Source organism: Kogia breviceps, chromosome X (assembly GCF_026419965.1).
Source record: "Kogia breviceps isolate mKogBre1 chromosome X, mKogBre1 haplotype 1, whole genome shotgun sequence".
Classification (NCBI taxonomy): Eukaryota; Metazoa; Chordata; class Mammalia; order Artiodactyla; family Physeteridae; genus Kogia; species Kogia breviceps.
Window position 1 is genome coordinate 12,638,809 of NC_081330.1, and position 26,784 is coordinate 12,665,592.

A 26,784-nucleotide genomic window follows, 5' to 3' on the forward strand; every position below is an offset into this window, starting at 1 on the left:
TACAAAAAAACTCATTATTCTGCGTCCACAAATGCCAATTATACAGGAACACCAAGCATCTGACAGGGTGAGATTTGAGGGTTATACTGCTTCTAATCAACTTTCCCAAGCTCTTATTTATTCAGTGTGCAACAGAAAGAGAAGGCTGAGTAAGACAGCTCTGCTAGGGATTGGGGCAAGAAGGGAAAATGACATATACTAGCTAAGCAGTCACGCAGTTTGGGTCGCTTGTTATCCATTTACCAGCTCCAATTCCTCCAGAAAATCAGTAGTAGTGGTAAGAGACTTCTGGAAAGAACACAAGTGTATATTGTCTAAAGGACAGTTTGTCTTTCTGTTGGATCCTTGGACTGTACAAGATGGTCTTTGGTGCAGAAATTATTCTTCTCAGTTATATTTTTGTTGGGTGAATACTGAAGTGAGCATGTATTCCCTATGTAACTCCTGCAAATATAATAAATTGCAAATCACGTATTCTAAAAATGAAAAACATCTTACCTAGATAGAGCGGCATTCAAGTAAAATGTCTTCCATGGGGTACTTCTAGGAAAGGCACTCCAAACCGTTGGCTTGCCTGGCTAGACAAGGTGTAAATTATTTAAACAAAATATACAGGTGGATTAACACAAGATTATCAGGCTGCCATCACTTACTTGCAACCCAAAGGATTTTCAGGTAAGGCTATACCATTTCACTTTTAAAGGAGTGGGTTCTAACAGAGATCTCCTTTGACAAATTAAATTGGAAATCCAGTTAATTTTATTTCCCCGACCGATGATGAGTTAATAATCTATGTGATACCTTTGATTAGACACGAATACTCCAAGTATACATTAAATTAACAGAAGTACATGGCTAATGGAAACAAGAAAAATGGTTATGTTTTCAATGTTTGTTTTACATTTGATTTTTTAAAAATCACTCCATGGAACCTTTTTAGGTCATTGATTTAGAAGGTATTAATGTGATGATGAAGATCTGTCATTCTTTTTTTTTTTTTTAAGCCATTACTCATGTCCTTCACATTTCAGAAGGATTAGAGAGATAAGACCAACTTTCAGGATTATATAAGATTGATAGAAAAAGCAAGCTGGTATTTCACCATCAGTTTGAGTTAAGATCCTGTATTTTGCCTTTTATCATTGAAGTGTGACATGAGGCAGTTTCTTTCAATTTGAGGTATTTGTCAGAATATGCAGGAGATGAGGGCTTCCACTTTAAAACATAACTTCCTCTTGAAAGACGGTTATGTGAAAAATAGCAAGCTGTAATTATATGGCTTTGTAGAAATAGTATTCATCACCCCTTAACTTATGAATGAGAAAAGTCAGTATCATTCTCTCCATTATATAAATTATGAAACCCAAGGTTCAAAGCATTTGCCAGACTTTAGTAAGAGTCTTAGTGAAATGGGGTGACAGAGCCCAGGATCCCTCCGCAATCGAACTCCTTGATCTAAAAGAATGTAACTGGACTTACAGAAGCTACTCCAGACACTTGAATGCACAAACATTTTTCAGACAAACTGGAAAGTTCTTTTCTGTAATACTTTCTAAGAATGATAATTCTTCTATACTGGTCAATTGAATTCAAATTTGTCATAATTATAACTTTTGAATTGCCTACCTAGCCAAAATAAATCAAAAATTTAATTTTAAAGGGACAGTTAGAATAATTGGATTAGCTGGGTGCTTTCATTTAAGTAGCCGTACAAAAGGAAACAAGGTTTTCAAGGATTCGTTTCCCACATGTGCTGTTGTAGTGAAGGCGATTTCTGCTCGTAATTGCTGGTTGTATTTGGTCACACCTTTCTTTAAAGGAAACTTGTCTGTTTTGACAGGCTCACATTTTTTGCTCATTCTGAAAAGGACTTGGGAAAATTACTTGAGTGCAAATGGAACTTATTTCACAGTCTGATCCTCAAGAAAATAAACCAACCAGTTAAGCATAATAAGTATCTTAGTCTCAGCTCACTTTCAAAATCTGAAGCAAATCAATAAGGTGAGATCTTCACTAGACTCTTCTGCTGTCTTCTCTAGTAATTGAGGAAGAAACAGAATCGTCAAAAACCTAGAGTCATCAGATATTTCAGGTTGTGACTGGTGGTATGAGAGCAGTAATCATAGTGGGGGCTGGTGATTTCTTTCAGCAGGTGAAATACTGGAAAATAAACTGGATTTCTATTGTGAATTCCCAGAGTAAGCCTTCATAAAGCCCAGTCATCAGTAAAAGATTTGATTTCTTTAAGCAGATGGCCGCACCCGTAAAGTGAAAAGTTGAGGTAATAAAAAGTAAGCCATGTTACTCCAGCATCACCCGCGATATCATTGTATAACATTGGGTGAAAGTTTTAAAATACTTTCAAATAGATTGTGCGTGCCCATGTGACTTGAGTGAAAGCTCCTATTACTGGCTTCTTAGGGGTAAAGGCAGATGTCCATCTTTACATGCTCACTCTGGTACGAAGTCAGTGCCTGCTAGAGATAAATCTGTGTTTGGTTCTAGTAAGATCATTGAAGAATATGGAGTGGTTAATGTTATTTTAATAGTAGATGCAGTCACAGAGACACCTGATCTGTCAGTTAGTGATTGTAATGGCTTGTGTTTATTCATAATAGATGCGACCCTAGGGGCATCAAAATTAAAGCCAGAGGTTCAATGAAATCTTTTCATTCCTTTCCAAGAATCTAGTATAGTACCCTGCCCATAGGCCATCCATTAACCTATGCCAATTAATTAGCTTTGTTTTTGCTAAGACTGATTTTCTATAATTCCTAAAGACACAAGGCTTCCTTCAAGGAGGACGTCATAAAGAAGTCAGTTTACCAATAATTGGGAATTGAGCTCAGAGTGTACAGGGGTGATCTATGAAATACCATCGTTTCCGAAAAGCTTCAACAGGGGTCATTGAATACAACACTATCAGTCAGGCTGAGGAAGTTAGGCCTTAACAATGCGTGTAGCTGGCACTTTCTTCCTTTCTGTATACGGCATGTCCATGGTTAGGATGCCTCATCGTGTTCCCAGATGAGGATTTCCCAGCCATCTCTGTTTTCCTGGACATTGTGTCTGTTTTCTCTCCACCTGTCATTTGTTTAATACTTAAGTAACAGCTGCATGGAAGATTGAAGAGAAGGCTGTTTCCTTTCCTCCCACCATTTTTGAAACCATTTTTACCCTCCAGCATTAAGCTAGTGACCTGCCGGCATCTGCCAGAAAACTTACTCACATTAGACCCATAGACTTCTTTCTGCTGAGACTGGCACCATGGAATCACTGGCTGTCGTGAGAAGCCCAAGCTCCATCCTCCAGGAAGCTCAGGTGAACTCCTCGCCAACCGAGAGAGAGTGCCGCGGGATGGCTCTTGTTCTCTGTTGCTATCAGCTGTGAGAAGCCACTGCAGCCTAGAGAGAGCCTTCTTAGAAAACTTCCCAAGGCAACTCTGCCCTTTTTCCTCCCAACACCTATGGGATTTCCTCCTATTCCATAGGATGAGCCCTGTGCATGTTACTGACATCCTGTGAGCGTTCAGTAAATGTCGGCCATTTCTGTTATCAAATATCCAGTGTTGTGACTGAGCCTATCTAGTGGCCCTCAGGATAAAATGGCTGTTGAACCTTGGGTCTACCAAACTGCAACTCTTTCCCTGACTAGATAGCTTAACTGTGTGTCCTCCAAGATCTCATAGTGTACTGTGATTACTCCTACTTCAGTACTCACCTTGCCAACAGTACTTGCACATTTATCTCTCTTGTTTCTTGAACCGGGCTGTAAATTCCAAAAGAGAAGAAAACGGCTATGTCTCGTCCACTTCTGTAGCCCTAGTGCTTAGCTTAGTGTCTCCACTTTTCATGCATGTAGCAGGTGTTCAATAAATGTTTGCTGAGTGAATGAATAAAGTATCCTAGGATCAGCAGGTATGACCCCCACATGCGAGAGTGGCCCCAGAGAAGGTGTGCATTCTCCAGTGACAGCCCCCAAACATAGAGGTAGCATAACAACATATGTGCTGTGAACAGATGCAAAGCATTAATAGTAGCAGTTGAGCTCCAAATATGAACCTCAGGTTGGATGCAACATCATCATTACACTTTCATATTAATTACACATTAGACCCATATGCTTGAAAGTTACACATCCTTTGATTGGATACTAAATAATTATCCTTTCACCCCGTCATTATGTAATATCGATACTGATCGGCTAAAATCTGTTTAGGATAGCAGCCCCTAAAAGGCAGTTAGTTTCCCTCTCAAGTAACTATCACGCTCACAGATCAACCCTGGTAGCCCCTCCTTAGCACATCTTAACCCTTTCTCTCTTCACTTTTTCCACCTGCTATTGATCGATTGTCTCACCAAATTGTACACCCAGTCTCAGCTCCTCTTGTTTTCCTTTAGCCAGTTAGTAAGATCCTGAATAAATATGTTTCTTGCTCTTTTTTTAATCTTTAGCCCTTCTACTCCTTTCATAATAGATTCCTATAGTATATATATTTCCATCCATCCATCCATCCATCCATCCAAGCAATAATCCACTGATAGCCTGACACTTGGCTAACACAGCCCCTGCCTTCTCTGAGCTTAGAGTCAAATGGAAGGAACAGACTTTGAACTGTTAATTACAATCATCAAGTGCCCACTCAAGGTCCCCTTTTCACTAATACCCGACCCCTAGCAGAGGAAGACCACGATGAACAGATCGCCGTTGCAGCGCAGCATTGAACAGTAATTTTAGACGTCAGCATTGACAAAGCAACAAAAAAGGCCCAGGAACTAGGATGTAGGCCAGAAGGTGCACTAGAAGGAGATGCATTTTTAGTAGTCACTAACCAAATTAAGCTCTTGGAATTCATTGCCTGGCAACAGGAGAAGCGGCTTCACTCCTCAAAAGCTGAGAAAGAGCGGAGGAGTGGAAGAGCATATCCAGAGAAATCCCCCAGGGATTTCTTAGCCAGATGTTTACCAGCTGTTGTTTCAGTTCTTGAAGGGAGAGGATCCTAACGTCTGCTCGAAGGACGACTGGTTAAGGACAGAAAGAAAAACCGGCTTTACCCCAAAAATGAGTTCACAGGATTTCGGTACCTGCCACCACCCCATTTTCAGAACCAAACGCCTAAACCATCCCGAAGCAGATGTGATGCTGACCGCAGGCGTGAGTTGATTGTCAGCCCCGCTCCGGTCCGCACAGGGGAGCGACACGGCTTTGTTAGCGGCCAACACTGCCCCGGTGTTTTATTCAGGCGCAGAGTAATGGCGCCTTATATGAACGCCAGTGTCCTGCAGTCGAGTACCCTTTGTTCCTGAATGTAAAGCATTTGCTTTAGAAAATTCTCTTCCTTCTTATGGGCTAGGCAGCCTAGTACAAATCTTAACCTATTTAATCCTTCCAACAACCCTATGAAGAAAATTATCTTTCCCATTTAAAGGGTGAGGAAACTAAGGCCGGAGGTTACAGTACTGGCCCAAAGTTACCCAAGTTAGACAGACCTGGGTTCTAATTTGTGCTCGGCCACTGTCTGACTTGAAAACCTATTTTCTCAACCAGTGCGCAAAGTTGCCTTGATGTAGAACATAAAATGAAGAAGAGAGTGGAAAGTATGACAGTTCTGGGCTGCTGTTTGCCTTTAGCCTTTAGTTAAGATTGTTTATCCACTTTTCCTTTTCCCTGTGTGTCAAAATCAACAGGCCAAGATGTTTGATTGAACTGAGCGTATCTTAAAAACCAGTTTCCATGGAAAGAACAGCTAGAGGCCTAATATGCATGTTGCCTTATTTTCTAAGGTTCCAGTATCTAGTCCGTTAGTTTATATCCCAAAGAGACTATCTCACAGGGAATACAGCCAAACCTCTTCATTACACCTGGATCAGGGCCCTGAACCTCTACTGCTGGGAAAACCATCCCAGACATTTGGTTAGATAAAGTTCCTTCTGAGTCCATAGTCTCCTATAATCATCCAGTGAGTGGAATAGTGGTAAGGTTTGCATTTACTGCTGTTGACAAATGTACATGTTTATTTCTGCAAAGTGTATTCACAAGTAAACCATCCTTTTTTCTTTCTCCTTCACTGTGCTTCCTTCCGAATTATTCCCTGCTCTGAGCAACATCTAAAGTGTGGCACTGAAGTGGTTTTTCTATCCCGTTGTACTTAATTAGCAAGTTGTGGCATCTATTTCTTCTTTAACATCCCTCTTTCTTCACAAATCGTTATCTTTGTTGTGGTAAGTGGAAGGCAGAATGTGGTCCAGGGCAAGGAAATGAGGTGTGAACCCTTCTACACTGCATCTGTTCAGTCTGAGATGCCTGTGCTCTACACGGGGCAAGGTAAGCACAAGTCATATCAGGCGTTAAACCCCCATGAAAAACACATCAGAGTGAAGCACTAGGGCCCTAGCTAAACTTTTCTTGATATTTTAGTGTTTTAATCTTTATTATTTAATGTATTTTAATGAAATCATCAAAAATAATAGCATCTTCTTGGGAAAGACATATTCTTCATTTATTCTTTTGTTCAGTGCAATGAACTGACATTTCTAATATGTTAAGGAGAAGGTTGCACTCTCATACGTTACAAGATAAGCCCTTGAAATTTACTAGCCATCAGGATTTGCTGCTTTCAATGATTAATTACCTGTTGGCATACTTTTCAAAGGTATTATTCTCTTTAGCTATTTCCTTTCATCTTGACCTATCATTTTTTATGAATAGGCTTTCATGTATAGTTCAAAAGAATGTTAGTAAAGGTTTATTTTGTTTCTCTGGGTAGAGTTGCTGGTTTATAATCATAATGCAGTTCATAGCCACAGTGAAAATGAACGCCCCAATAACTGTACCTCAAAGGAGCCAAAATATCATCTTATGACAAATTAATTCTTTAATACTTATGCAGAGACCTTAATAATCTGGACTAACTTGTCCCTTCGATCTATCACGCCACCAGAATCCATCCATCTATCCATTTAGCAAATTTGTATGGCGTGAATACAGAGCTTGAGGCACTGTTCCAAGTACTAGAATACAACAATGGACAAGGCATAGTCCCTGTCCTCGTGGAGCTTATGTTCTAGAGCGGGTAGACAGAAGTAGATGTAAACAAATTCATACATAATTTGCTTTGCAGAAGACACAAGCAGGGTTAGGGGGACAGGGCATGCTGAGAGATAGGGGCAGCTTTCATATAGGGTGGTCAGGGAAAGCCTCTCTGTTAAGGTGGCATTTGATGGACAGGAAGGAAGGGTTCAGGTGGACATCTAAAGGAAAAAAATTCCAGACAGAGGCATCAGCAAATTCAAAAGCCCTTAGGGGGGCTTCCCTAGTGGCGCAGTGGTTGAGAGTCCGCCTGCCGATGCAGGGGACGCGGGTTCGTGCCCCGGTCCGGGAGGATCCCACGTGCCGTGGAGCGGCTGGGCCCGTGAGCCGTGGCCGCTGGAGCCTGCGCGTCCGGAGCCTGTGCTCCGCAATGGGAGAGGCCACAACAGTGAGAGGCCCGCGTACCGCAAAAAAAAAAAAAAAAAAAAGCCCTTAGGTGAGAATATGCTTGGTGTGTTCAAGGGACAAGCTAGGAAGCCAGTGTAACTGACATAAAGTTTAAAAAAAAAAGGGGGGGGGGGCAAGTGAGAGACAAGAATAGAGAAGTGTATCAATAACTGGGATCAGATAACATATGATCTTATTGTCCAAGGTAAGGACTTTGCTTTTGATTCGTGAGAAGGGAAGCCATTGGAGGGTGTTGAGTAGAGGAGCGACAGGATTTGCCTCATGTGGTAAATTATCGTTTTACTACAAGGGTGGCTTTTATGACACTAGTGGCCACTAACACAGTCAATTAGAGGATGCTATCGAGGAATCTACGGTCTCCCCCAGCCCTCGTGGACTTTGCTTTGTTCTGCAGCTGCGGAATAAACATCGTGGGCATTTGCTCCATGGGTCACAGTGCAGTTGACAGGAATGTGTCATTAGCCCAGTCCATCCCATCCATACTACAAGGAGGGAGAAAAACGAGTACATTCCTTTAACTCGGGGCATCAGCAGTGCAGGAAAAACAACTCCTGCTGAAGTGAGTCAGTGGCATCTTCATAAACGAAAGCTCGCCTTAATGCCTTAGGTGATGGCTCAGTGGCCTCAAGGAAGTAACACACCTTCCTGAGCAGCTAATTTACTACCAGGCTGTGACTCAGGCTCTGGGAAAATCGAACCTATTATTGCTCACTCAAAATACAGTAAGCAACTTTGGATAAACATTAAGACTATTTAAAAGAACGGAGAGTTAATGTTGCTAAGAAGACAAGATGTAATCTGCAGCAGCTCTCACAGCGACTTTGTGTTTACGTCTGTCCTTTAGTGACGGGTTGCTGTGTATACACCCGCCTCTGCTTTCTCATTGGAACCGCACTGGTAATTTGATGTGTTGGCGCAGAGTTAAACACCGAAGTTCTGATGGCGTCACATCCGTTTGATGTGTCCCCTCCTGGTTCTTTGTAACGCTAGAAAATTAGCAAAGTCCCTGACAACTGGGCATGGCCTCTGGAGTCACCCCCAAAGCTCTGAGATTTGAAGCTGTTAGTGTTCACTCAAAAGAGTATTCGTACTGTCTTTCATTCTGGGCACTTAGCTCACAGCCCCCCTGTTCATGCCTTTTCCCTATGATTTTCTGCAAATATGTGGCTTCTGAAAGCAAGCTTTCAATAAATCAGAATTGCAGAAAGTATAACTTCAGAGACAGCAAAGTGTGTTTACAGCATATTGTTGCTGGTGATGGGAGTACTAGTAACCTCGCCGTGCAGGACAGTGATTTAACAATGGAGCCTTAGTATCTTCTATTGGCAGATGGTATACAGTATCACTTGCAGTTACTATGATTAAATTAACTCGAGTTTGGCTAGTCATAGGATGTACGGGTTCTATGTTCCTTTAGGTAATATCACAGTGGCAACGTGGATCATTCTCATGTGATTCTGAAGGATTTGTTTTTAGGTTTCAACATAAGCTATTACCATTCTAATCTATACCTTGACCTGGGATGCTCATACTTTTTCAGAGATTGGTAAATGCTTAGCTGCTGCTGCTGCTGACAGCAGGACACTTAACTGTAACAGATGAAATTACTAAATGAGTCCTTTGCAAATGGAATAAATGCTCAGTCAGGTTATCGTAGTGGGAAGATATTCACCCACAGTAGGTCTGTATCTCGCTTGGCCGCAATAGACTGTGGAACTCAGTTTTGGTCTGTTGTCTCTCACCGTAAGAACACACTTGGGGGCATTGCATGAGTTCTGGCTGCAGCTTGGGAAGTGCTCTTTGGAGAGCTGTTGGGGGACAGCAACTGCTCTCCCCAGAGTGCTAAAGCACCACGAGTATCGGCACCTAGTTTAGGAAAAATGGTGCACGTGATAGCCACTGAAAAACTCTTTGTTGACTTGAAGGCATATAATAACCCCCATAATTACGTAAGATAATCGGTCTTCGTAAGTCAACCAGAGATGCTACTGCACATTCTGCAAAATAATAAACATCATATAGAGATGTTGTTCAGAGAAGCTCTGATTCACTAGGCGAAGCATACTTTGGGATTCTGTACACAAACCAATTCCTTTCCGGGGCCAGAAGTTTTACCTGCTTTCCCGGGAGAACAGTATCGAGTAGCTAGGCTCATGTGAACGTGGTTTGTTTGATATGAACCAGCACGTGTAACTGAATGTCTTCTATCCTTTCCTGAACAATTGGCATATGAGAGTCAACCAAAGAACAAGGGTGGGCTTTCTCCAGTGGTGGGCTTCAGAGCAGAGAGGAAATGGATCCCTGACAGACCCAAAATGGATGCTGAACCCATACAACCCTCTCCCAGGAGACATAACTTGGGCCGAAAAGGAAAAGGATGTACATCTGGTACACCCTATGTCCCTTCCAGTCATCAACTTTTTATTGTAGTCGGAAGTCAGCATTTAACCTGTTCTGCCTGAAGCTCAGTGAGGGAGTTTCATTCTGAGGACTGTGATCTCGCTGAAGGGCCATCTCCTTCTCTTTCTCTCGGGGAAGGAGTGTCGTCTGCACCCTCCTGATGCAGAGGGGTATAGTAGGCACCCTCGTGTGGCAACATCCCAAATGTGTTCTCTCTGCGGGTTAAAAAAAGAGAAGCAATCCAACTGCTGATGTAATTCATGAATAGACGATGCAGCTTCTAATGACTTGGTGATACGATTTATCATGTCCCAATCACGTGCACGTAGAAGAACCTACGTATAGAATCGATAGAAGCCATAAAACTAAATCCAAATGTATTGTGGCCATTTAAAGTTTTAGCCCCCTTGACTATCTTTAAAGTAATATATACAGCAGATTTGCCAGTATAGATTTTTCATCACCAGCCATCTGGTATAAATTAGTATGAGATAAATAATTTAGCTTCCTTCTGTTCAGATACAATTTCATTACCCTCTTCCTCGATACTGTGAAAAGTCTTCAGAAATAATCAATTGTAAAGTGTTTTTGCATTCCAGCCGAAGCTGAGCCTGGAGGTTCCTGGCATGCTGACGTTTGAGTCTTTTTCCTCCGTGTGCCGTGAAAGGAAGAGGTGCCGCCGACCATTAGCAAGTGGCCCCCAGAGAATTGCATACCCCGGGGCAGCCCCTGCTAAGTCACAGTGCGTGGAACCATGACATGAGGTTGCTCGGATGTTCCAGAAGTGCAAGGCGTTTGTTTGAATTAAAAAATTAAGAAGGATGCAGAGCCTACGAAAGCAACTCAAGAGAGATTAGTTGTGTATTCCCCGTGACCCAGTAATTCTCTCTAATCACAGTGAATATCCCAGCTTCCGAAACACACTAATTGGTTTGGAGGAGATATTTTTCCATTCATAAGAAAAATCTCTGCTCCTTTTGGTCCTGGCCTTATTTCTCCAATCTGGCTGGATTGGAGGAATCTTATGCTAAAGTTGTAGGAACACATGTGCTCGATTGTGGAGGGCCTTGAACACCAGGCCAGGGAGTTTGGATTTTTATCCTGTAGGCAGCAGGGAGCCATTAAAAGATTTTTGAACAGGAGGAATGTAAAAAATAGGACTTGATTTGGATGCGTGTTTAGTATAAAAGTGCAATGATAAGATATATTAAGGGGGTGTTATGGTTCTGTTCACAGCATGGATATAGCTGGGGAATTCATCTCTACTAGCTGTCTAGTTCAGCTTTTACAGCATGCAAATTTTCAGGGCCAGCTGTAAGAGCTTGATGGTAAAAGAACAAAGTAAGAATTGATAACGTGAATATAATTGTAAAGAGAGGGATTTTAGTGGTCAAGATCACTGGTAACACAGAATAATAAGCATTTTAAAGGGTGGCTGTAGAATTATTTGTTATTTTGTTGGAGTTCTTTGAAGTCACTTCTATGCTATATCATTACCTTAAGTTTTAAGTGTTCCCTGCAGGGATAATTTATGTATTTTGCATTCTCGTGCAAATGCTTTAACAGTCTACACTGTTGAAAATGGAAGCTGAAGATTATTGCAAACAGGTCATGGTTGTGCAAAGCTTATGAAGTATTAACTATTTTGATATATCCTCGGAGTTTATATTATATTCTTGCATTGTGTTTTCAAACTCCGGTAATACTTAAGGCAACAAATATTTGAAAATTGAAATTGCATATTTTGATAAAGAACTGTAATTTGCCTATCTCAAAATTGAATGTCATCAAAACCCTTTTAAAAATTAATCTAGAAATGTTGCGGTATTTCAGGAAATCTAGAACAGACCAAATTTAATTGAAACTGAGCTTTCAAAAGCTCATTTATGAATTGTAGCTGGATACTCGGTCTAAACACTCCTGTAAAGCGTTGCGTTCTTAGAATTCAGGCTTCCCTGCAGGGGTTTCTCCCTAACCGTAATATCATCGGGTGATGTTTATATTAAACGGCATCACAGGTGACCACGTTTTGGTCATAAATAGGGAACTGTTGGCTTGTTTACTGCACCACAGCTACACATCTGAGCATTACATTCCTCTTAGGAAAATATAATTCACTTTATGGTAGCAACGTTCATATCTCAAAGTATCTTATTTTAGTGAACTTTGCACTCATCCTGAGTTTCTCGAAAGACCTGGATTCCCTTTTTCTTCTCTTTCAGAGATGGATGTACATTACACATAGGAGAATCTCTAGGAAGAAATAGGTTTACTCGTTTATCAGGCTCCTCTCTCGATACGAACTATAGACGCTAACAGAAGAACAACCTGTGGCTCACTTCCCCACCTCCCCCCTCCTACGGGGTGGGGAACAGCAGGCGCTCCTCCAAGGCCACAGGATTACAGGATTGGGAAAAAGAAGAGATCATCACGTTGACTTTCTCTGTGTTCACTTCTTGTTCTCTTTTTGTCTGCCACCCCCGGCTGTCTGTCGGTCTGTCTGTCTCTATTGCGAGCGTATGCACATATGCAGGACTCTGATTAGGCTGTTTAACCGGTTACCCACCTCTGTGCCTAGTTTCAGTAAAACTGCTCTGGGTTCTTCCCCTAAAAACTGCGAGTGTAGGGCTTCCCTGGTGGCGCAGTGGTTGAGAATCCGCCTGCCGATGCAGGAGACACGGGTTCGTGCCCTGGTCCGGGAAGATCCCACATGCCGCGGAGCAACTAAGCCCGTGAGCTATGGCCGCTGAGCCTGTGCGTCCGGAGCCTGTGCTCCGCAACGGGAGAGGCCACAACAGTGAGAGGCCCGCATACCGCAAAAAAAAAAAAAAAAAAAAAAAAAAAAAAAAAACTGCGAGTGTAGAGAGGCCCCTGGGGAAAAAAAAAAAAAAACAAAAACCAAGCGTGCTGAGATTCAGAGATGAATATTTTGCAGTAGAAGAATGAAGTTTTCATGGCATGAGCTAGGAGAATGTTCCATGGACACATTTACTTAAGATCCATGGGAAGCTGCCTGGCCTGGTGGAGAAGCCAGTGGCAGGCTTGGCTTGTACTCTTGAGTTAGAGCTCTTCCTTCCCTCTGCAGCCCAGGGCCAGTTAGCACTGCTGGGTCCTCGGTGTTTTTCAGCCCTTAGAGATCAGGTTGCCTGAAAATAAGGGTCTCTCACGTGTCAACAGCAGCTACCTTAAACAGATTTCAGCTTCCTCTGGAAGGAGCTGCTTCCCTGCTCTGGATTCTTTCTCTAAAAGAAAGTGTGAAAGCCAGATTCCAGTATATTAATATCTCTGGTTTCATTTCTTCAACTGTTAAAAGGAAAAGGTCTACCAAATCCATTGTAATCATTACATTTCTTATCATCATCATTATTAAACTGTCCCTTATCTCATTCGAATGCCAAAACTGTTTAAGCAGTTGTAGAAAACTTTAAAAGTAGGCACTGCTTAAACATAAGGTACTATTAGATTTTTCAGTATTGTTGTTATTAGTAACCTGCATTATGAAAGTAGAACTAGCAAAACACTGGTTTAGAACAAAAGAAATGAGATTATAATGTTGTACTTTTGTGGCATAATAATTAAAATGAGACATATAGATGTCATTTGGGCCATTAATACTGGATTAGTTCACAAATCTCTTTAATATCATGTGGGTTCACTGATACACATTTAGAATCCTAGGATATTTTAAGCCCCAAATTAAGACCTCATGTATTGTTACCCTTGCAAAGGAATCACTAAGGAAAGCAATCCTCACCCATACAGTTAACGTGTAACATGAACCTCTCTGTGAACTGGAAAGGTGCTTCTCTTCTCCGTTTGTTTGCACTGACAACCACTAGTTTTCATACCAGTCTCAAGTTGGGAGTCGGGTAGGGCTGCATTCTCCTTGCTGTCACATGAACAGGAAATTAAGTCAAGGCAAGGGATCCCGCAGTCTGTGAGCACCTACGCGTACACTAGCTGCTTTCCGTGCCCTCTGCGGTCCTGCCTGGGAGGCGCGTGCTGCTGTTCTCCTCTTAGAGATGCAAGATCAGAGCCCAGGTCAATTGCCCAAAGTCAGAAATCTGGAAGGTGGAAGAGGCAGGTTTGAACAGAGCTCTTTGGTGTTCAGAGAGCCAGCGCACTCGAATAGGAGGAAGGGCTGAACCTTCAGCCAATGTTGGAACTGACCATTGAGAAGAGAATTGACATCACAGCTCTTGTCTACACAGTGACTGTTTGGGCGGAAAGGCGCACTTGTAATTGAGTTCATAAGGGAATGGCTTGTTACGGGCTTCCTTCCTGTGGCTTTCTCACTTGTGAGGTGGTAGAACTCGTCTCTCAGGCCATTCTGAAGCTGGTACAGAGGCCTGCTCTCGAGATTAAGTCAGATCGTTAGATACGCAAAGGGGCCTAGGCTCTCGGGGTAAGGGGTAGTTGAGAATGAATTCTTCCATTTGAGTCTTAACTCAGTGAATTGACTACCCCTGAGTACTACTGACTACCCCTGAGTACTACTGCTCAGAATCATGGTAAGTGACTGTCGCAAGCATCCTTTCATTAGCTCCTTTCAAGGGGCAAATGTTCGTGGAAATGTGCTCTCTACATAGAAAGAGGACTCTCTAAGATTTCCTATCCCCAGAAGTCATTTGCAGGTGTTATGTGACGTGGCAGTCCAATAGCCCTCTACGACATCTTTCTCATCCTTGGTTTATAGATGAGGCCTTTGCACCCTGCCATGTGATTCCAGGTTTTCTGGTTTGCAGTGGAAAGCAGGCATTAGTGATTTCCTTCTGAGCAGTGGCATTGCTTTCCTACCTGTGCAAGAGAAAAAATAAGAAATCTTCTTTGAAAGTCTTTGAAGAACTAGACTCCTGGCAATTGTAGATGACTCTCTTCTACAGAGGCAGACCCTGTCAAATCTAACACAACCGCTATCCAGTACAAATCGGAATTACCACCTTCACAATTGCCTGCAGTACTAGAACAAGCTATGCGCCCACGTGGGTATGATTTTATTTTTAATAGGCCACCTACCTTGCCAGAGTTTTTTCAATTGATCTGTGCAGAAAGAACCTTTCTCCCTCGCATGACAGTTTGTTGGATGTCTAGGAAAACTTTTCAGAGTTCCCAGGCTTTGAATTTTTGGACAGGAGCTTGGAAGAGCTATTTGAAAGGATACAACCTACTAAGTTTATTTTCTCACTGACTACAAATACTTTCAAAGTCATTCTCTTGCCGATGGGCTTAGATCCCCCTGTGAAGTTATTATACAGAAGAATCTTGCCACAAATTAGAACGCTTCACAGTAACAGAGAATAGTTAGCTAATGGTCACAGATTAATTCCAGTAACCAGCCAAAAGACAGCAAAGTTTATTTTTAGAAATCATATCTGATATTTGACTCCCCTTTCAAAACACATAGGTCAGCCCTGCTTATAAGAAAAGCCAGCATCACGAGTTAATACACATAATAGACAAAGCTGGAGAGAATTACTCACTTTAGAGAAGTGTTCTTCGGTTGAAAAAAATGCTTTTCCACAGATTTCTGTTCAGCAGCAAGATTTAATCTAGTAAGATTTAAAAAAATAATATGATGGCCGCAGTCTCTGTAACATATCTTAGGTAAAATGAAATCCGTCTTCTGCTAATTGGATTCTTAACCAATCTGCATTCTTCCACAAGGCTTGGGTCAGACTGACACTGCCTTGGGCCAGCTGTACAGCCCTGGAGACGTATGGCCTGTCCCTCTTCTTCGTCACAAGTCTCAGCAAGTTACTTCCATTTCAAACTGTATCTGCTGACCAGGTTTGGAGCTGCGTGAGGCCTCAGGATCATGTAATTTTTTATCACAACCAAAATCAGCCCTCTTAGGCTCTGTAAGGGATATGGTGTTTCTGTTTTGTCTCCCGCTTTATCGTAGCTTATTTCAGTGTATCTTATAAAACAAATTGTAAAATTTGACATTGCATGAGACTGCTCTACAGAAATACATGACAATCCAGAACAATCCAGAACAAGCCAATACAAAGGACTCAATGAGACCCAGGGCTAATATGTGGTCATGTCTGCATCCTAATTCTGTTTTAAACAGGGCATCTGTTGACAAACTCATTAACTTTTTTTTTTTCATTTTTTGTTTGTGAAGAGTTGAGAAAAAGCAAAACTCCACTGCCCTATTTTGTGGGTTCAACGTAAGGTAAATGAAAATGTCTATTAGATATCTTGGAATACAAAGCTTCTACCAGGAAATTTCACTCTAACCATATGAGGAGAAATAGTCCCATGTGCATATTCTTAATTATAATCTGTGTTTCTTTACAAATGGTCGCCAGTTAGCATGGGTACTTTGGAGTCATTTTGTGGCATGGTATTTCACGAAGCCCATTTTCCAGCACTTCATTTCTTTTCTTTCTTTTTTTTTTTTTTAAATATTTATTTTTGGCTGCACTGCGTCTTTGTTGCTGCACATGGGCTTTCTCTAGTTGCGGTGCATGAGCTCCTCATTGCAGTGGCTTCTCTTGTTGCGGAGCACGGGCTTTAGGCACGAGGGCTTCAGTAGTTGCCGCACGTGGGCTCAGTAGTTGTGGCTCGTGGGCTCTAGAGCGCAGGCTCAGTAGTTGTGGCCCACGGGCCTAGTTGCTCCGCGGCACGTGGGATCTTCCCGGACCAGGGCTCGAACCCGTGTCCCCTGCATTGGCAGGCGGATTCTTAACCACTGCGCCACCAGGGAAGCCCCCAGCACTTCATTTCTTTAGTGCTGTGGCTTGAAGCACTGCAGCCTTTTCAGGCGACTGCAGACCAAAATGGCAAATGGAAGAAAGCGAAACAGTTTTCGGGGAACCAAGCTTGGAGGAGAACACCGAGTGTCATTCATTTGCAGTCCTAATTTTTGGCAGAATTTATCTCCTTCCATGTTAATAAAACACATACAGGCAGATCCTTTCTTTAGAAATTGATTCCAGGGTGAAAAGAACTTCGAAAAGAAGAGAGAATTTATTTATTTTGCCTTGGTTTTCTGGGCAGGTATTATCAGAGTAATCCCACCTTTCACGTGTATGGAGCTTTACAATTTTCAGAGCTTCTTTCACATACATCATCTCATTAGCTCCTCGTCCATCCTGTAAGGTCAGGTGTTCCCCCCACCCCCGCCGCCATTTTACAAAAATCAAGTTAATAGAATTTAGTTGCAATGTCTGCTATTTGCAGACCCAAAGACCAAGAGTATCAGTCTAATGCTTATTATATCTTGGTTACCAGGAAATCTCTTTATTCTTGCAGCTTCAGCATCAGTTTTGTCTTTATTGGTCCCCTTTCTCTTCCTCCCTCTCCACCTCCCTCCCTCCACCCTTCCCTTCCACCCCTCCCTCTCTCCTCCCTCTCTCCCTCCCTCTCCAGTTTTTTAAATTGAATTTATCTGTAGACTGCTTTCCTCCTTTTATCACCTACTCTTTCTGCCCCGGCAGGCAAGTTCTGACTTGTCAGGCTCTCCTCTAAAGCAGCCCTCTATTCATACCCCGCCACGTTTAACCCTTTTTTGGATCCGTAGAAGCTAGCTCCCGAGTCCTCTTCCTATGATATTCCATTCTTTCTGTTATTTATTTCACCAGAGTTATATTGATCATTGACTCTAAGCCAGGCCCCATGCTAGGAGCTGCCCTCAAGTATCCCGCAGTCCAGAGGATATCTGAGTGAACAAACCAAACTCTGTTTAGCCTGAATTTATAATTTGGTTTCGCTACAGTGCACTGGCTAAGTATTGATTCCGTATTCCCCGACCTCTCCTTTCCCGCGCTTTGATCTTAGTAATAATGAAGTTCATTCACATCAAATATACCCTGGGAGAGAACATCAAAACCCTGAATATAATAATTCATCCTGGATTTTGAAATCACCAAAAGAGGGGAAGCTTATATAGAGAATATAGGTGGTTACAGTGTCACCCCCCCCATATTTGAAAGATTCTATTTTGTTTTCTTTTTTAACAGAGCTGAAAATCTAATTTTAATTTGCATATGGGGAATCATTGCCGCACACAAGTCAGACCTGCTTCCATAACCTGCTAACTTTAAATCTAGAAAATTAATTGTCATCAGAACGTGGCTGAGAGTTAGAGGAGTGACCCTTGCTCTTGGCAGTAATTGTTAAATTAATTGGATCTTCAGGCTACTGAAAATGTGGCCAGAAGAGAGGAGGAAAAGAGGAGGAAGTGAGAGGATTAACGGGAGAGGTAGATCAGCTATAATATGTTTATAGCACCTGCTGAAAAGAGGAAATCATGTTGCACTAGGTTCATTTTTTTAAAGTTTCTTTACATGCTCACACTCATCGACGTCTAAACTGTTTTCCGGTGTTCTGTGATGCCAATGAAAATATCACGTGTGAATAGAACAAAATGTATTGCGAAACATTCACCTCTACCGGGATTTGTGCTCTTGGCATAGCATATACATATGTGAAAGCTTATATTCAATGTTCGGGCTTTGTTCAACAGTCTAGGACCTTAGTGTTGCCATTTTATGTATGGACAACCTGAGGACACCGCTGCGCTCTAGAGATCCAAGGAAATCAGCGCAACCCATTTAAAAAAGCTTTCTTTTGAGGGAAATGTGTTCAAAGGAAACGTTTACAGTAGTCGTGGCGGGACTTGCCTGGCTGTCCAGTGGTTGAGACCCCACGCTTCCACTTCAGGGGGCACAGGTTCAATCCTCGGTTGGGGAACTAAGATCCCGCATGCCGCGTGGCACGGCCAGAACAGTCCTGGCACTTCTCAAAGCCTGCTGAGGTACAGACTCAAGTGAAACGCTGCCACCCTATCTGTTGGTAGCATAGCTGAAAATACGAAAGCAGGGGGCAAAAGTATGAAAAACCTGATATTAAGGCCTATGTTTGCCAAATGACTTCTTTGAATCAGGAAGGCACTTAGTCGTGGTGTGTGTATTGTGGTATCGTAGATGTGTGTAGGGCACGGGAATGCCGTACAGGATATACAGATGTTTTTGAGCTCTCACCTTTTTGGATATGGCTATTGAGGATACAGTTGCACATCACCCGCTGAGTGACGAGGCCCTTACTCGGCTCCCTTCAAAGAAGCCACCATCACAGCCCATGCTTCTTCTGAACTGGCCCCAGCTCCAGGAGGCCAAAGAGCTGCACATCTCCTCCATACTTTGCCCTTGGTGTCAGGGGCAACTCAAGGCACTGTTGCTTCTTCTGACCCTAAGGAGGATAGCAGTTCACCCAGGTCCAGAGCCTTTGTTCTAGACCAAAGTGCTTTGTAGCGCACCATTGTATCTGGGGGTTCTTCGCATATATCCAATGTTACTGATTGCGTTAATGCCTCATTCTCTTGCCTCTCAAAGTCTGTGTGGAGGTATGTCCTGCCTGATAAGGGCAGCTGACCATCACCATTTGTAGCTGTAAGTATTCTCCTATATGCTCTATTGACCTGATGTTGAGGGTTTCAAATGTTTTCTTCTTGTCAGTGATATTTCAACCTCCAAAGAACTATTTTGCCCTTAATAGTGAGTAAATTGGTAAAAAAGAGAGGCATTAGGTTTTGCTGCTGGATCTGCTCATCCTGCAAATGTAGATTCTTCATTCGTCACCCAAAATACGATCACTGTAACTAACTAGTATGGATTCCTTGGATAAAAAAGTTCAATATTCACTGAGAAAAAAACTCACCTTGAACTTTAAGGGGAATAGAGATGATGATTACAGAGAAGAGATTTTAGAGAGATTGAATATCTATATTTTTTTCAGAGTTATTCCTCTGAACCTTACTCACATTATTCCTCTGAAATTAGTATAGATATGCAAGAGAGGTAAACAACTTTTAAGAGAAATCGAAGCATAAAAGGTTAGAAGATATAAAGTGCCTTTTCTTTTGTATTCATGCCAAAGAATTTCTTAGTGGCTGTGCAAGGGATGCTTGACATCTTTTTAATTCATTTATTAGGATAGCAGGTATCTCTCTAATGCATATTAAATACAGAGCACAATGCCTGCTGCCTCTGTTTAGTGCCTACTATGGATCAAGGCCACTACGGTACCTTTTTCGAGAGCGCTAATAATCAGCTTCAGGTCAGTCAAAGGAGATTGATTCCTTGCCAGATGTCTACCTGGTATTCTCTGAATAGGGCTTCTCTGGTCAGGGTCCAATCCAATTACTGTTATTTCTGTGGACCACTGCTGAGACAGAGAGAGGCAGCTGCACCCCTCTTCCCTTTGGTGGCCCTTCCTGTATCGGGTGGGATATTCACATCTTTCCACATTTGATAAAAATCAAGCCTCTTCTGCCTGTTCCTTCCAGCACTGGATAAAATGACAGTGTCACACACAGAGAACAGAACACTCCTTTGGTTGCTTCAACATTATTTTTTTGGCCTCATTTTCCTCCCTCTCTACTGAGTTCTTGAGTCCAAATTTAGTGGTGATGACTAAGAAATTGCCAGGAAGTGACAGAGCATTCGGTTCATTGAGTCCTTCCTTGCCATTTTCCAATAGTTGTAACAATTGCCGAGTTTTTTCCTCCTCACGTTGTAGGTGCCGGTATCTGTGTAGTATCTGTTAATTCTGAACAGTTACGAAGTCACACATGCAGGATCTGTCCCTGCAATGACAACCTCCTTCTATATACAGCTGATTTCGTTCTATGGTATTCAGGAAATTCCCTGCAGACTTTTTGCTGGTTGATACTTCTGAATCCTGGAATTTCCGAATTCGATCTGCATCTCTGCAACGCAGATCCCGTAAGCAGTAACCAAGTGGCCTGCTATGTGCTATGGAAGTCGGTTTCAGAAATAAGACAAATTCTTTGCTTTCTGGAGCAAGGCATGCACACGCCTGGGTCACGGGACCATGCTGGAGATGTAGATAGAGTTTCCGGGAGAAAAAATATGAGTGTCATCGGTTCTGATTGGGAGAGATCATATATGATTCCAGGGGCAGTCATATTTGAGCTAGACCTTGAGGAATGAGAGGAAAGCCAGTAGGTAGAGAGGTACAGAAATGACATGAATGGCGTCTGTAAAGGCACAAAGGCACACATGCTTCTATGGTGGAGACAAGGCATGGTAGCGACTGAGTTCTGAAGACTGATTTATTTACTTATGGCCGCACCACACGGCATGTGGGATCTTAGTTCCCCGACCAGGGATCGAACCCGCGCCCCCCTGCATTGGAAGCGCGGCCTCTTAACCGCTGTACCGCCAGGGAAGTCCCTGAATTGTGGAGGATCTGAAATGCCACATCAGGTTGTCATTTTACGCTAGGCAAGGCGAAACCGACATTCTATACAACTGTCCTCATCCCTAGAGGACACATGGAGACTGCTTTAGTCAGATTTCTTTGTAGACATACCTTGGCTTTCCCTATGTTGAGAATTCTACGGAGAGGAGCGTTCACAGCCCATAAAAAGGACACTTTCGTTCCTACCACGTGCTAGTTGCCTTCGAAGTACAGTGCTTCTTGAGTAGGTTGAATTGATGTGAATCTTCTGAGGATCTATCAAGTATGTCCCTAGGCTGAAATTATCCCCAAAGATGACTCTGATCCGTGCACCCTGGAAGCCAGATGGGGGAACCAGTGAGATTCCTGAGTGAAACAGATTTTGTGGATTTCCCGAAAAAAGTGTTCAATTATTTAACTTTCAGAAAAAGGCTGCCTCATTTGAGGAATCTGTCGCTCTTTGCTGAAGTGATTCTCTGATAGTGAATCACTGTCTGTTGCTCAGATAGTGTGCTTTGCTTGGAATGCTATCTAACATGAAGGAAGGTAGGACCATGGAGACATCATTCAGAAAAGACAGGTGTCCAGAAAGCTTGCAATAGTTTTATTGCAAGGTGGGGTTTTTTTTCAGGGTTTTATCAAAACTTACTCCTGATAATATCTCAGCAAAATAGTACAAATCGAATGGCTTCCTTAGTGCCACTGTCACATGTAGCTCACTTCGCATTTTCCTCATCATCTTTTACTCCAAGTGGACCCACTGCTACGCTATGGATTACTTAGAGATTAAAACCTGCTGTTCATTTCACTTTGCTTATAAATGGATATTTTAAATAGCTGTTTATTGCATGCATACACATATTGCAAAACTTGAAAGAAGGTATTCTGGGGGTTTTTGTTTGTTTTCAAAAACAGTCTATTGGGTCAGGAACCCTTCTTTTGTATGGGCAAGTCCAAAGAAAACATGGCCACGTACATGGCAGGAAATCACATTGCCGGGTTCAAAGTCTCCTGGCCTGCTCTCTCATGTCTGCTTGTAGAATTACTGTAAATTCCTTGTTTCTCTATTGATTTGTATGAAATGTTACTGTAAGGCAAGGATGGGGTGATGAGGGATTTTTTTTTTCTTTTTAAGTCAAGGTCCAATGATCTGAAAAAAAAATCAATTTGGTTTATCTAAAAGGAAAAGGCAGTCTTTCTCTGTAGCATCTCTTTAGAAATCTAGGCAGCCAGCATTGTAACAGTATAACACAGATTTCAGCCCGGGGCAGTTGAAAATTATAGTACATAGTAACTGGATAATCTATGAAAATTAAGTACAAGGATCAGATGTTTATTTTCTCATATTTAATCCCAAAGGGAACAAAGCTCCCTGAGAGTTTTATGCTTATCTTTTCAATCTTTGGCTCCTGTATTTTTCCAATACATTACACTTAGGTGGCTGGTTCTAATTTTTCCATTACCTTGTTACAAAGAGAGCTAATCATTGATCAGTAGCACTTGCACTTAGGGCCTTTTCTAAAGCATCACATGAAATGTTATATATAGTTTTAGTTTCCAATGATAATAGTTTCTGCTGTTAAAATAGAACATCAGTCATAACAAGCTCTAACAAAGTATGTCCTAAACTCCTGAAGGATAATACCATATGGTTCTCCATGAAATTCATAGCTATAAATATTGAGCTTTTGTTTATTTACTTCTTGTAGGAACATTTCACACCTGAGTGCAAATTCAAAGAATCGGTGTTTGAAAATTATTATGTGACATATTCATCAATGATATACCGTCAGCAGCAGTCAGGCCGAGGGTGGTATCTGGGTCTGAACAAAGAAGGAGAGATCATGAAAGGAAACCATGTGAAGAAGAACAAGCCTGCAGCTCACTTTCTGCCCAAACCACTGAAAGGTAAACTTGATATTATACCAGCTGTGGATTAAATGAGTATCGGTATTGAAATCAATCCTTTATCACGCTTTCGAAAGTGGAATGTAATTCTTCCATACTAAGGCGTTTATACAAAAATTCAGTAACATTTTACACTTAAAAAAACACTAAAGCATTGACAATAGCATCTAATCTCCTGATTTTAACTTTTCCGTAGTATATCTGCATGTGGTAACACCTTTCTTATGTGGAAATAGCTTAATTGCTAACTCAAGAGAGCCAAGAACCCCAAATTATGCCAAAATGATCCCTGGACAGAAGCACAGGTGCTAAAATGTGTGCGTACTTAAATTAACGCTTATCAGAAAGCCCCTTGGGCCTATCTCTCTAAGGGCTTAACGGTATTGTCCCAACAATTTCCATGCATTCATAGTTTTGTTTTGTGATCATTAATAGCAGCTTAGTGGCAGATGAGAAAGGGTGAGGGATAGGAATGGGCTGCCGGAAGTAGGGACGTTAGAAGGAGAGAGACGTGGTGGAAAAGCGGTAGAAAATCCAGGCAGAGAAGAGCGGTTTACAGGAGGGACAGACCATCCAGTCAAGTCAACACAGTGCCCTTTGACAACACATTTTCTGGAGCCAGATTACTTGGGTCCAAAGCCCAGCTTCCGCCTTTACTAACCGGATAGTCTTGGGCAGATAATCGAGCTCAAGTTCCTTCTGTAAAATATGGATAAAAGCACCTGCCTCATGGGGTTTGCACGTGGGTTAAATGAGGTCACACGCGTGAAGCACTTACAACAGTATCTGGCACGTTCTAAGTGCTCCGTAAGCGTAAGCCAGGGCTGTTATTTACAGCACAACAATATTTCCCGTTTATTGCATTAAGAACTGTGCTACTGCTTAGAGTGTTGGAGAGTTTCATTTTAAAGTCTGAGAGAAAGCAGTGTTTGAAAATGTTTTCACTTTTAATATTTGCCTTGCACAGCATGCTGTAGATCATACTTAAACTTCTAAGGGCTTTATTAAATGCATTTTTCATTAATCCTCTCATATATCTAAAACCATCAGTGATAAAAATTAGGCATTAGAATTCTCTACCCGCTTCTGTATCAAGACTGGATTTTGCTTCATCTGGTCCAGTCTGCTCTCTACTGAGTCCTTGAAAGCGGCATTTTTCAGGTTTGGCCTCCAGCCTGGAAGCCTAGTAGGCAGAAGGGAAGTTGAGGGCCAGTGCGGTGGCCTTTGACGCCGTGTCTCTGTGCCTTGCAGTGGCCATGTACAAGGAGCCGTCTCTGCACGACCTCACGGAGTTCTCCCGATCTGGAAGCGGGACCCCAACCAAGAGCAGAAGTGTCTCCGGCGTACTGAATGGAGGCAAATCCATGAGCCACAATGAATCAACGTAGCCAGTGAGGGCAAAACAAGGGCTCTGTAACAGAACCTTACCTCCAGGTGCTGTTAATTCTAGCAGTCCTTCACCCAAAAGTTCAGATTGGTCCATGACGTTTACCAAACAAACAGGGCAGAGTTCACTACTCTAATCTGCCATCAAACCTCCTTCTCATCCACACAAACGCCCCATAATTTAGAACGAGCTTGTGCAAAAAAAGAGTGCCAAGCATGATGAGTGAATTAAATCTGGGAGAAGGACTGCCCAATTTTCTCATGATCTCACCCATGCTTTGGGGAAGACAAACCAAAAACATTTCACAGCACTAGTGCTGATTAAAAAAATTGCTCTCCAACCAAGAAAATTGAAAAGACCACCATTGTTCTTCAAAAACAAACAACAAAACAGAACAGAACAAAATTAACTGCTTCAATGTTTTGTAGGGGCAAACAAAATTCTGTGGACCGTGTTGTTTTCTTGGCTTAATGTTTTCTATCTATGCTTGACTCGTATGTATTCTTTACTTGGGCATAGCGCAACTTTATGATTTCTGGAATTCAGTGGTTCTATTGACTCTGTGTCACTTAATCCAACTCAACCAAATTCAGGGTTGAAGCTGAATTGGCACCTCAGGCTCAAGGTAACAGTGTTCTTGTGACTTTACCAACATTGTTTTTTCCTTTACATTCGTAGTGTTCTGATCGAGTTCTTGTGCTGTACTTTGTGCGTAGAAATTGTGTTGTGTTGTCAACCCCAGTCAGTAAAGAGTACTTAAAGAAAAAAAGATTATCCTCAAGTATAGATTTCTCTTAATTCCATTTGTGTTATCATGTTAAACTACTATTGTGGCTTCTTGTGTAAAGACAGGAACTGTGGAACTGTGATGTTGTCTTTTGTGTTGTTAAAATAAGAAATGTCTTACCTGTGTATGTATAAGTCCTCCTGTCATCGTATTTGGCGCGTGAATATTGTGTACAAGGAAATGTTAAAAGACTGGTTACCCCTAAACAACATATACTTATACCTGCTTCTGGAAAAGTGTTTAAGACTTAGCTAGGTTTCCATTTAGATCTTCATATCTGTTGCATGGAAGAAAGTTGGAATCTTGGCATAGAGTTGCATGATATGTAAGATTTTGTGCATTAATAATTGTTAAAATCTGTGTTCCAAAAGTGGACATAGCATGTACAGGCAGTTTTCTGTCCTGTGCACAAAAAAGTTTTAAAAAAGTTGTTTAATATTTGTTGTTGTATACCCAGATACGCACCGAATAAACTCTTTATATTCATTCAAAGAAAAATCCTCCAACGTGTATTTATTGAGCGTCCATTATGTGCCGTGAACTGTGGTAGAAACTGGAGTTACACACTGAATTATGTACATCAGGTCACTGCCCTCAGATAATCTACAGTCTAGAGATTTATATTAACACGAACACTCTTGAAAGTGTAGTTATTGTACTAGTTGTTGTACTTGAACTTCAGATTGGAAAAGAAGAATTCTCATTCCCATTCAATGATGCATTGTACAAAAGACACCTATGTTCTGGTACCCTCCCTGCCATTCACACTGTCATTTCCCCTCTCTGTTTCTCATTTCTCTCAGTAGAGGAAAGGAACGGGACTAAATATCTCAAGTCCTTTCCACCTCTGAGAACTGAAGGAAAACATAAACAATTTCTTTTTTTATTAAAATTTCAAAACATATATTAAAATTGAAAGATTTTTATAGTGGATGTTGGTAAACCTACACCTGTGTTCCACCATTAACATATTACTATACTATACATCTATCCGTCCATCAATTTATCAATCCATCTTACGTTTGACACATTTCAAAATAAATTGCAGACATCTGTACACTTCCTCCTAATTCCTTATGTATATCTGTAACTAGAGTTCAATGTTCGTTGCAGTTTCTTCCTCTTATTTTTTATTTTTAATCTTTTGGCCGCACCGCGCGGCATGTGGAATCTTATTCCCCGACCAGGGATCGAACCCGCGCCCCCTGCATTGGAAGCACAGTCTTTTTTTTTTTTTTTTAAAACATCTTTATTGGAGTATAACTGTTTTACAATAGTGTGTTAGTTTTTCCTTTACAACAATGTGAATCAGTTATACATATACATATATCCCCATATCTCTTCCCTCTTGGCATCACCCTCTCTCCCGCCCTCCCTATCCCACCCCTCTAGGTGGTCACAAAGCACAGAGGTGATCTCCCGAAGCGCAGAGTCTTAACCACTGGACCACCAGGGAAGTGCCTGCAGTTTTTTCTCTTAATATAAAACTTACAATGAAGTGCACGTATCTTTAGTGTATGTTTGTTGAGTTGACAAATGCGTACATTTGTGTAACCGTAAACATTTTCAATGTTCATGACTTTTCACTAGCTCC

General features: G+C 41.8%; 1 protein-coding gene across 9 annotated transcripts in view; it reads left to right on the plus strand.

Moving 5' to 3' along the window:
• The window catches only part of FGF13 (fibroblast growth factor 13), a 520,988-nt gene extending 495,300 nt beyond the window's left edge, over window positions 1-25,688 (plus strand). For all 9 annotated transcript variants that reach the window (XM_059051397.2, XM_067022877.1, XM_067022876.1 and 6 more), the window contains 2 exons: window positions 22,818-23,016; window positions 24,268-25,688. In XM_059051397.2, coding sequence (XP_058907380.1) covers window positions 22,818-23,016; window positions 24,268-24,404 — 336 coding nt within the window. In that variant the 3' untranslated portion in view covers window positions 24,405-25,688. The remainder of the gene's footprint in view (window positions 1-22,817; window positions 23,017-24,267) is intronic.
• Window positions 25,689-26,784: the final 1,096 nt, after the last annotated feature.